The 12,560-nt window shown below is 36.6% G+C and overlaps 1 protein-coding gene across 10 annotated transcripts in view; it reads left to right on the top strand.

Moving 5' to 3' along the window:
* Positions 1-268: 268 nt before the first annotated feature.
* LOC121591377 (ras GTPase-activating protein raskol) overlaps positions 269-12,560 on the top strand; it is a 39,625-nt gene continuing 27,333 nt past the window's right edge. For 3 of the 10 annotated variants that reach the window (XM_041911784.1, XM_041911791.1, XM_041911789.1), the window contains exons 1-4: positions 269-458; positions 1,364-2,382; positions 3,715-3,820; positions 3,888-7,437. In XM_041911784.1, the coding sequence (XP_041767718.1) occupies positions 433-458; positions 1,364-2,382; positions 3,715-3,820; positions 3,888-7,437 (4,701 nt within the window). In that variant the 5' untranslated portion in view covers positions 269-432. Of the gene's footprint in view, positions 459-957; positions 2,383-3,714; positions 3,821-3,887; positions 7,438-12,560 lie in introns of those variants that run through there. The other 7 variants (XM_041911785.1, XM_041911788.1, XM_041911790.1 and 4 more) reach the window with 7 other exon arrangements.

The raw sequence follows: 12,560 nt of genomic DNA on the forward strand, positions 1-12,560 counted from the left end.
TTGGTGGTTAAAACCACCCTCAACTTACAAAATTTGCAGGAAAATTAGTGATATTTTGGCTGAAAATTACGAGATTCAACTTACGCGGAAAATCGAGATACGCGGTATTTTGCGGCCGTTTTCGGTCTCCATTAACCGTGTAACTCGGAGACCGCCTGTAATTGAAATGAGAAACAGAGAGAACGATAGAAATATGTGAGCATATCAAACGAAAGCATATCCCATTCAGCAAACGAACTATTCTGTCTTGCTCTACTTAACGCACAATTATACCATCTAGAGCAAGATAGGATGTCACTTTTGTTGGTTGGGATTGCTTTCTTAATGCTCACAGTTCGCTTAGAGAAAGAGAAACTTCATACTTGGTGCGCGAGTCAGTTGCTGTGCGTAATGTATTACAAATAAAACAATATATGACCATTGTTGTGCGTAATGAGTTGTGAGAACAGTGAATACAAGTAAATGTTTTATCAAACAACCAATTGTCAACATTCCAAGATAAGCAATCTATCTTGACTGCTTATACATACTACGTGTTGTGCCTTTTAGCCTTTTGTGTTTAGTGTGCACGAGCTAATACGCATTATATAAAAAAAATAAAAAAATTTCCATGACGCAAGTCCAAGTCTGAAGATGTAGGCTCTAATATATATATATATATATATATATATATATATATATATATATATATATATATATATATATATATATATATATATATATATATATATATATATATATATATATATATATATATATATATATATATATATATATATATATATATATATATATATATATATATATATATATATATTATGTGTGTGTGTGTGTTTGTGTGTGTGTGGTGTGTGTGTGTGTGTGTGTGTGTGTGTGTGGTGTGTGTGTGTGGTGTGTGTGTGTGTGTGTGTGTGTGTGTGTGTGTGTGTGTGTGTGTGTGTGTGTGTGTGTGTGTGTGTGTGTGTGTGTGTGTGTGTGTTTGTGTGGGTGGGTATGTGCGTGTGTGCGTGTGTGTTTGTATGTGTGTGGCTGTTCCATCAGTTTCAGCTGAACCAATTGCTTCAAGTTCAACTCATAGAACTCATCATATTAGGTGACTTTGGGTGTCGGTCATTTTTGATTTTAAAAAATAGTGTTATTTCTAAGCATATGCCACAGAGTCTAGAGCACTGCGAACAGAGTATAAATGATTTAAAATGAAAAAGAAATTTTATCGTCGAACATAAATGTCGGATTCGATTGATAAGAATCGTTTGAATCAGCAGGAATCCTTTATTTTACAAATTGAACTAACGTTAGTTTAATAAAATCGAACTACATTATCATAATTATTGGCAGAGCGAAAATATTGAAGTTAATTCAGTTTTGGAATTTTACGTATGGCTTCCGACGCGTTATTCTCGTCCACCGCGGAATCTTCACGCCGAAGATCAACATTCTATGTACCATTGACCACCCCAACATCTGAGGAAATTGAAAGTATACATGAGATCGCAGAAACCACAGTTTCTGTTGAAAAAGAGTGCTCGCAGGATAGCCAGCTTTTTTCTATAGAGAGCACCTATCAACCGGACTTGAGTGCATGTAGCTTTGCTTGGAGTTTGAATGATTCATTTAATGACAATTTGGACCATGCGGCATGTAAAAGTGAACAAGAAAACAAAATAAAACGCTATGGTGTGGTTTTGAACGCTAGTGTAAACATAGACGATGACGAAACAAAGTGCCATGAGGAACAAACTTCTCGTCGCCTTCAACCGAATACGTCAACACCGTTTCGGTTGGGAAAATCGCGAAGCCGAAGCAACATCTTATCCAATCTATCAAAGGATCATGGTATCGCCATAGAAAAACTCGCAAGCTGCAGTGGAATCGTATGTGATTTGATTAGAAGAGAACAGTCCAATACAATGTCAGACAATTCAATACTAACGACAAAAGACAAATCCAAGACGTTGCCACAGAATTTATTTCTTGTGAATTCAATGCCACCGAAGAGTTCTTTCTTACACCATTCCTCATCACGCATTGGGAACAACAGCTCGTTCGATAATAAAAAATCGAGTAGTATTGCAGGACTATCTTCCAAACTTCCCGCACCTGCCATGGATTATATGATTAGTCCTACAAAATCTATCAGTTTCATACGGCGAACCCATTCCACCAAAATTACGAGAAGCAATTCATTGCTGAAAAGCCTTACTTCTAAATGCGTTGATCAAAACGGTTGTAACACAAGTCTGCTTCGAATACCAGTCAAAGAATTAGAATACACTCGACTATGCCGTATATTGGAAAAACCTGCACAATTAGATCATATGATAAGAGATATCTTTATTTCATGTAAAGACGAGAAAGTGGAAGAAAACGCTGTACATTCAGGTAAACATGAAACTTGTTCTTATGTTTTAAAGAAATTTGAGTCAATCCTCGTGATCTAAACGCAAACATGAGTTTAAATCTAGAATTGATCAGTCAGAACAATGAGTTTAAAATTTCTATTTCGTTTTTGACACAACTGCCGTTGTCTGTCTGGATCTATTGAGGTATATTTTACTTTTCTTCTCTTTTTTTTCTTTGGCACAACAACCGTTGTCGGCCAAGGCCTGCCTTAACTATTAGTAAGCTTGGCTTTCAGTTATTTATCCATAGCAGGATAGTCAGCCCTACGTATAGAGGTATTACTATCTGTGTTTAATTATGTATGCCTGGACACTTCAACATGAATTCAAATTCCTTATGCTAAATGAAAATTAATTATAATATTCCCATTGATCTCGACAAAGCATGGCTCGCGAGTCGCATACGGCTCTTTACTGTCTATAAGATGGTTTTCTCCAATTTATTAATATTATTGTTATTACTATTAATACTATTATTATTTTATGATTATTATTATTTTTTTATGATTATTATTATTATTATTATTTTATTATTATTATTATTATATTAATTTTTATTTTTATTATTATGAGTACGTTATTACTACGTTATTAATTGTTCATATTCCTTCTTTTTTCTTTTCTGTTGGGAGTTTTTCAATTTGGCGCTTCACGTGGAAGTCTCCAAGTATTGTTATAGAATTTGGTTCTTTTGGTTATAAAGTTTGCCTACATTAATATGCAACAAACCGAAAAAAAAAATCTGTTGTAATCCTTGGCTAGTAAATCATTACACAAAAACAGGGAAGATGGCTTGATTTTACGGTTTTGATATAAAGTTTCAGTGATACCTCATAATTACAGAGAATCAAGAAACTGAACTCTGATGCGTAATCACTGTCGCGTAATCGCGTACCTTTTACATAGAAAAAGAAACGGCGGCAGAAAGTCTAAGAAAATTGAACAAAGTGTTGCGATTACTGCACTGTTCTTGTTGTAAAGAATTAGATTTACAAAATCTAGAATGTATTATACAATTACAGGGAATCATATAAAGGAATAGTTCAATCACTTAGGGAAATGTGCAAATCGGTAGGGACAATCGACAAATTGGTTGCAATTATATAGGGGAGTGTTGTAATCGACTAGGAAATTTAGCAAGGATACTGTGGAGTTTCCTCCGCATGCTTGCAACATTCCCTTAGTGATTGAATTATTGCCTTATATGATTTGAAACCCTGTATTGTTTATTATTCTGTTGTTATTTTATCTTACCTTATAATTTAATGCGTTAAAAACTATGATTTTTTTATGTTGTTTCTTCGTGTTTCAGACACATCGTATGAAAAGGCGTGTCGTCGAGGATCAGCACCTGGCACACCTGTTATGGGTCAAAAGGGAGAGTCAACATCAAGATTTACAAATTTCTTCTCTAAAAGGTTATTCACGTAGCACAAATATTGTTGTTGAACAATAATTCTTATTTTTTAATATATATTTTTTCAGATCCTTTCGATCTATTCCATTAAAACGGACTAAATCTGTAATTAAATTAGAACGTTCAAAACGTGGACAAGGAGGTATCAGGGGTTCTAGGTCACACGAAAGTCTGCTATCCACTCACGTAGTAATGTCTAATATTGATTTAGCTTGCAACGAAACTATCGAAGTGGTTCCTGTGCATTCGTCTGTCCTTGGTAGACGCCATTGTTTTCAAGTGCGAGGTATTTCGCGTGAAGAGCGTTATTACTGCTGTGGGACACGGCAAGAACGTGATATATGGATACATAGCTTGCGTAAATCTATCTCTCCAAACAAAGACAATCGGCGACGACTAGATAATTCATTGAAAATGTGGGTTTATGAAGCAAAATCATTACCACCAAAAAAGCGTTACTTTTGTGAGATATATATCGATAAAACGTTATACGGTCGAACATCCGTAAAATTGCGAGCAGATCTCCTTTTTTGGGGTGAATACTTCGATTTCCCAGATATTCCAAAAGCAAGCATTATCACCGTAAATGTGTATCGAGAAGCAGAAAAGAAGAAAAAAAAAGATCAACATGTGCTCGTTGGATCGGTAGCCATTCCCATTGAAAAAGTTGCAGCGAGAACTTTTTCCGAAGATTGGTATCAAATTTCGATGGAGAAACAGGACAACGTAATAAAAAGCTCATCCAAAGATCCCGCACCAACACTTAGAATCAAATGTCGTTACCAATCGATTGATATTATGCCATTGGATGTCTACGGAGAATTTAACGAATTTTTGAAGAAAAATTACATAAAAGTTTGCGAAGTTATTGAACCAATCATCGGAGTTAAAGCAAAAGAAGATATTGGACAAGCATTGGTACTTCAAATGCATTCTCAAGGAATGGCTGCTATATTTTTGTCTGATGTGGTTGCGTTAGATTTATTGCGAGTTGGTGATCAAAGACTAACGTTTCGCGGCAATTCTTTAGCCACGAAAAGTATGGAAGCGTTTCTTAAGCTCATCGGAGAGCAATACTTACAGGACACGTTGTCTATTCAGATAACGGAAATAATTGCGTCCGATCGAGATTGCGAAGTAGATCCAACTAAAGTGAATGGATCGTTATCGCGTCAACAGCAGGCGCTTCGAAGAACTGTTAAATCCGTGTGGATAGCAATTGCTGAGAGTAGTAAGAATTTTCCCAAGCAGCTAAGAGATTGTTTTGCAACATTTCGTGAACGATTACATGATTTGGATCGCGAAGACATGGCAGACAATTTAATAAGCGCTTCTATATTTCTGCGTTTCTTATGCCCAGCCATTATGTCACCTAGTTTGTTTAACATCACTAATGAGCTTCCACCAGCGCGTGCAACACGAAATTTGACTCTTGTTGCCAAGACACTCCAAACGTTGGCAAATTTCACACGGTTTCAAGGAAAAGAAAATTTTATGGAATTTTTAAACGATTTTCTGGAACAAGAAGCACCACGTATGAAGCAGTTTCTTTACGACATATCGTGCTCCAATTTTAGTAATCGAGACAATTTTATGGATTGGTCTGGATGTATCGATCAGGGTAAACAGTTGTCCATTTTGCATAGCTTACTGTACGAAATAGTGCTAAACCTACCAGCAGATAAACAATATGAAATTCAGCCACTGCCAGCAATTCTTGCGACGATTACGCATTGCAAGCAAGTAAATTGCACAACATTAAATGCTGATCAATATTGTACTGGAAAACCGCACAATGTTCAGATCAAAGAAAACTTACTATCAAAAAAAGAAGACATTCTTCAAAGTGCTGGTTCCGCCAAAATGTTATCCAAAGAATATTCCACGAAGAGAAACCCAAAAATGCTCAAAAACGAATGTACCTTACAATCGTCAAATACTCTTCAACCGTCGACACATTCATCTAATTTTTCTCTGCATTATTCTACGAGTACTTCTACTAACTCATTAGTCAATAACACAAAACAGTTGCACAAAGATGCCACAGATAAAAATGACGACGTATGTGCAATGGGCAAGCTTAATTTCAATAGCCAATATGGCTCGAACATCATCTGTAATGGTAGTTTACGGACTTATTCATCTAGAGGAGCTACATCTTTCGGTGCCGTGAACAGCATGACGTCGAACAGTTTGCGAAACGAAAAAGAAAAATCGAATAATGTACAAGGTGATATTCGAGCCAATACGTTACCACGTTATAACAATTATACGACAAGCGTTTCCATTGGCGAAAATACTTGTCTAGAAGGCAGTAACTCGGTAGGGAACGATCACGAAGTCAACGGAAATTCAAGGTTAAATGGAACCAATAAGAATCTTATCCAAATTGACATCGATCTCACCAATCCAATGAACAGGAAAAGTCCCACGCCATTATTCAAACACATATCGTGTTGTCATTACATCGCTAACAATCGAATTCAAGAAGGGTCTCACCAACGTCTTACAAGTCCAGGCTCTAATCTTAGCGACTTGGATAAGAATGCATTTAATTTGGGTATTCCGCACAATGATACAAATCGAGAACAGCAATATTCTCAATATATCTACCCAGCACCTGCGCTGAAAGCTTCTAATATCACAACAATATCTTCGTTTGTACCGCGTCAGTTGCCAACAACATTCAACCCATCCAAAATGCCAATGAGTCTAGAAGATTTGGAAGATTTGTTAAATTATGCTGATGAACAAAATCAAACTTCGTTTAGCGAAAGTGTTTCCAACCGTGGTGGATGCGATCCATGTGGTACAAATACCAAAGCAAATATACCTTCCAACGGTAGCAATGCGTCTATTAGTCAAATCTCGAACATATGTAGTTCCGGCTATCAAAGTATCCCTACGCAATCGACGAGCTCAAGTCCGGTAGAATCAACTGGCGAGCAACATAGTATAGTTACTAATAGAGCAATACCATCACGTGAATTAACATCTACCCTTATTAGTTGCAATATAGAAACAAGTCAAAAATTATGCATGAATGATCAAGCAATCGCCAAAGCAGATTTACCAGTATCCAGTATTAACATGCAGCTATCCAATAAAAGCGATCCGCTCGTCACATCACACGGAACCGTTCATCACTTTTACGATCGTAAAACGCCATATGAACAAAGCAATGTGAACAGAATTTTAAACAACAATTACGTTGATATCTCGTACGATGTCTTGTCACCATGTAAAAGTCCGATTGCAAGCAAAACAACTGAATGCACCAGCCTTGGAATTGATGAACATAACGATTTATCAGATGCTGTAGAGTATTTTGGAATAAATCGTACTAATCCTCATTCACGACAGAAAAGAAAAGCTATACATGGTATCCGCAGAAGTGGTGATAGCATACAAAGTGAGTCGAGCGACGATGAACGAGTCAGCAATACCACATCAGAAAACTTTAATGATATTGATTCGTTAGTCACGGGAAACGTATCAGCTTTAGAACGAAATCATATTTCGATAAGCAATGCTAACGATTATGATCAAGCTTCTACGAGTTTATTTGGATGTCGATTAGGATGCAGGCGTATGCCGCGAACTAATCCATTGATGCAGGTAAGCTCAATTTTGTATTGACCGTTTATAGTTATTTTCTGCACCTTTTTCGTTGAGATATTATGATGTTACTGTTGGAATTTCACATAAATGGTAGACACAAATTAAACTGTTCTGTATATATTGAAGTAAACATGTTAATTCAAAACTAAAAAAAAAATATTATATTCTATAGACAACTTAGATGCAACAACATAACGTATACTATGATGTCTAACACTCCTCCTCAACGCTGTGCAAATACAATACAATATTCATTATGCAAATATTAACCACAAAATTTTCTCAGAGTCTCGATGCGGATTCTCGATATTGGTTTCGTTAACATGTCAGCAAGCAATTATTCAGTCGACAATACACACATTTAACTATGCCGAGTTTCTTCAAATGTTTCGCAAAGTGGTACCTAGTATCAATGTGTTTCGTCCGATTGCTATATTTCTCCGATTTTAACAACTGCAAACAGCTTTGATTATCTTCATACATGATAATGTTTAAATGTTCTTCTCCAAGATTTTTCAACAACTTTTGTAGCCAAATTGCCTCTTGTGACGCTTCAGAAAACGAAATAAATTCTGTTTATGCAGTTGATAACGCAACACAGGTCTGTTTTCTATAGCTCCAAGATATTGTTCCACCACAAAATTGAAATATGTATCCGCTTTTTGATTTCCAATCGACTCTGCATTTCGCCCAATCTGCATCTGCGTAACCCAGAAGTTCAGAATCTGTGTTGCAATCGGAAAGACGTAACTTTACGTCAGTTGTTCCTTTGAGATATCTCACTATCCTTTTCAATTCTATCCAATCATTTTTCGTGGGTTTTGAAATCTTTTGGCTCAGGATCGATACAGGAGCTGATATATCCGACCTGGTATTGGTTGAAGCGTACAGCAATTGTCCTACTAACTTACGGTATAATTCGTTATCTTGTAGAAATTCTGCTAGTTCCTGTTTTCCGTATCCCGTATCCAATTGCACATTCGAAGTTTTTGCTTGTTCTAATCCACTCGATATAACTACTTCGTTAATATATTTTTTCTGATTTATATAAAAATCACCAGCTTCATTACGCTCAACTTGGATTACAAGATAATAACGAATGTAACCCAAACTTCTTATTTCAAACGATCTTGAAAGTGCTTGACCTACTTGATTGATAATTGTCTCATCTTTACACGATCTGAATCTTATTATCAAGGATCTGAATCGCAAGCACTGAACCCTTTCTGCTGTAAAACTGTATTCAAACGATCGTTCCAAATTTTAGCTGCTTGTATTAATCCATACATATTTTTCTTCAAACGACGTAGCTTATTTTCTTGACCTTTAATTACAAAGCCTGGTGGCTGTTCCATATAAATCTCCTCCTTAAGGTCGTCGTGCAAAAAAGCTGTTTTTACGTCGTATTGCTTTACAAGAATTTGTCTTTTTCCGACAATGCACAAGAATGTCCTAAATGTAATTTGCCGAACGACTGGTGCAAAAACTTCATCATAATCTACTCCATAACGCTGACTAAAACCGTTTGCCACCAATCGTGCTTTGTATCGACAAATGTTACCTTTCTCATCTCGTTTTATCTTGTATACCCACTTGCAACCAATTGGACGTCTTCTGTTTGGTGATTCAACTAAATCCCATGAGTCGTTAGTTTTCAATGCATTTAGTTATTCTAGCATTGCTTTTATCCATTCTTCTTTGTCGTCACTTTCAAGAGCTTCTTTTAAATTTCGTGGTTCTTTTTCTTCTGGTTTCATCATATTGAACTCCCCTAGAGCTTCAACATATTCATTGGGTTGAAATTTAGTTCTTTAGAATTATCGAGCAGTGACACTACTACTTGATTACATTTTTTTATTTTTCTTAATTTTGTTGAGGTATTTGGTAATTGTGCGATTCTATAAATTTAACATCACGGCCTATAGTAATTTTACCAGTTGTAGTGTCTATTAGACCAGCGGTCCGCAAACTTTTGAGGCAACGGCCCAAATTTAGTTAATGATCTGAAGCCGCGGGCCAGGAGAATGCGGTAATTCAATTATTGTGATTTAATTATTAATTTATTAAATTTTACAAAACAAAATAATTGATTAATGATATCAAGCAATGTGATTGGTATTATTGCTGTTTTCCTATAATCGTGTCATCCAAGCATGGTTCAAAATTGATATAACCTACTTATTAACATTTTTTTTAATATACAAAAATATAAATCATTAAATTTCGTATGCGACCTTCATTTCGATAGGCTTATTATGGTGTTGAAATGATGTTAATATTACATAACGGTTGCATTAAAAAATGGACAACAATTATCGATTTTTCATGGGTTTATCTTAACCCGCACTAACAAAACGTTTATTACACTTTGACCAGTAGTATCCCATTAGTTAACAGACAAAATTTGACTCCTCTATCAGTCGAACTCTAACCATGATGGCCAAAAAGTGAATCAAACGTTTTGGACGTCGTATATACCCGTTTTTGCATTTTGGTCGCCAACGTCTTGGAACTATAAGGCAACAACGAAAGCATCGTAAGAAAGCCCAGGTTCATTTTTGAGGAAGAACAAAGAAGCTGAAATGAAGACAGAGGGGCAAGTGGCTACATTACTGCGTTAGCTGGACCGGAAAATCGATGCAACCCACCAAACAGTAAAATAATACCTGGGAAACATGAAGAAACAGATCAGGAATTAGGAATTGCATCCACTGGCTTCGCTGTGGCAAACAATTAGGCGAAAACTCAATGCAATCATTTCAGGTGAATTTCAACAGAATTTCGATATAACACCCTAGTCCGCAAACTGATGCAAAAACTCTACTCTAACAATTTTGTAGCAAAAACTTAGGAGGAATTGATGAAAATCGAAGGTAGAACTTAAATCATGCATGTCCGTAAATCATGTCTCCGTCCACCATGGTGAAAATTCCTAATAACTGACGAAAGGCAATTCACAAAATCTTTAACTTATTTGTGCAAGTAATCTGAAATAATTCCCTTTCAACAGATGTAAAAGAAAAGAAATTATCTTTCCTAGTTTTTTTTCTACAGCCAGCCGAAAATGGCATATTTTCGTCACAGTCATTATCAGGTACACGGTGGCGGTGCAAATCGAACCACAAACCATGGTTAAATGAAACTTGTAGAGTTTAATTCATACCAGCTCCGACAAGTCACAAAGCACAAGCGACAAACTGCACTTTTAAAGTGCAAGTTTTAAAGTTTTTTACATTAGCATGCTAAAGTTACGGGGATATTGACCTCGAGCTCGAACATACTGAACGGTCCGTCATTCCATAGTAATTAAAGTAAAAGTTGAAAAAGTACGATGGTTTAATATGGTATACTAAAAGATCTTCAGTAATTTGTGTACGATCGTTTCGTTTCTTCGTTTCTTCTCATCTTTCAAAATCAGTCAAATTCTTTCGCAGGCCGGATTGAATGTTGTGGCGGGCCGCATTTTGCTCGCGGGCCGGACTTTGCCGACCGCTGTATTAGACGATAAGCTTTTGATACGGCTATTAGTTGCGGAATTATTCCCTGATTTGCAAGAAAATCCTTTAAAATCGTTCCAGTAAATTCACCACCGCGATCAGATCGTAATATTTTGGGCTTCTTGCCGAATTGTGTCTTAACTAGTCATGGGAAAAATGATTCTTTTTAAAGATCAGGTGTGGTCCAGTTCGCTCAGTGGAATGAACTGAACGCGTGCGGTGATTCTTTCGCACGCCTGAGGTGCGGTACGTTTTTAAATATCGATTATATGCTGCAAAAATATCCAAACGATTTTATTTTTTTATTTTTATAAAGTTACATTTACAAACATAGAAAAAGGAAATCAAAGTTGTTTTAATGCTCATGTAAACTTTAAATTTATCACGATTTGTTTTATTTCCTTATATCATTATTCATTTTGTGTTCTACTCGTTTAAAGTATTTTTTATAAAAATGTAACTTTATCGCCGTTCAAAACAACGGATTCATAACACTCATTCAATTAATCGTACAGTTTAATAAACTGTGGTTAACTATAGTCCATGAGGAGAATCTTCTTCATAAATTCAGAGCCGACATCGGGTGCTTCAAACATATGGAAAATTACCTGCAGTTTCGGTCTGGTGAAAAAAAACTACATAGAGCGAGAGTGTATTGCTATTTTGCGGAACGGGAAAGAAGACATGGATAACAGAAGCTTTCTCGTTCTAGTTAACACACTATCAGATCGAAAAAGCATGCTGATTTTCTGAGTAGGAGAATGAACTCCGCACCGCGTGCGGTGGTTTGTTGCACACTTTCATGATCGGTATGGAGAGTTTCCGCACGGAGAACCAATACCGCACCGCTAGCGTGCGGAGATGTATCGCACACATTCATAGTCGGCGCGGAGAACGTCCGCACAAAGAATCATTACCGCACCGCTAGCGTGCGGAGATGTATCGCACACATTCATAGTCGGCTCGGAGAACGTCCACACAAAGAATCAATACCGCACCGCTAGCGTGCGGAGATGTATCGCACACTTTCATAGTCGACAGAGAGAGCGTCCGCACGGAGAATCAATACCGCACCGCTAGCGTACGGAGATGTATCGCACACTTTCATAGTCGATAGGGAGAGCGTCCGCACGGAGAATCAATACCGCACCGCTAGCGTGCGGAAGAATCATTTCCATTTATCTGGCGGTGCGGTACTCGTTCACTCAGTGTAAAGATTGGAATGAATCATTCAGTTCTGATTCATTTTGCCCATGTCTAGTCTTAACCAGTTAAAAGTATTGTTTACATTTTTTTATTGTCTCGGTTTTTTTATGTAACATATAAATGACTGTATATCTGCTCCGGTCATCTATAAATATTAATAAATACCTTTCCTCCCTAAGTTGCATTGCGCATAGGTCCAAAAACATCTGTATGAACTAGATCCATCAGTGCATTTGTTTTTCGTTCAGATTGCTTTGAGAACGGAATTCGCTGCATTTTTACTTTCAGGATAACAATTCTTGAAGTACAGTACAATTCTTGAATATAATTCTCAGTACAATTCTTGAATATAATTCCTCTTGATAGTTCCGTCATTTTTGAAATACTATGACATCCAACATGTCCCAAACGACGATG

The sequence above is a fragment of the Anopheles merus genome, chromosome 2L (assembly GCF_017562075.2).
Source record: "Anopheles merus strain MAF chromosome 2L, AmerM5.1, whole genome shotgun sequence".
Lineage (NCBI taxonomy): Eukaryota > Metazoa > Arthropoda > Insecta > Diptera > Culicidae > Anopheles > Anopheles merus.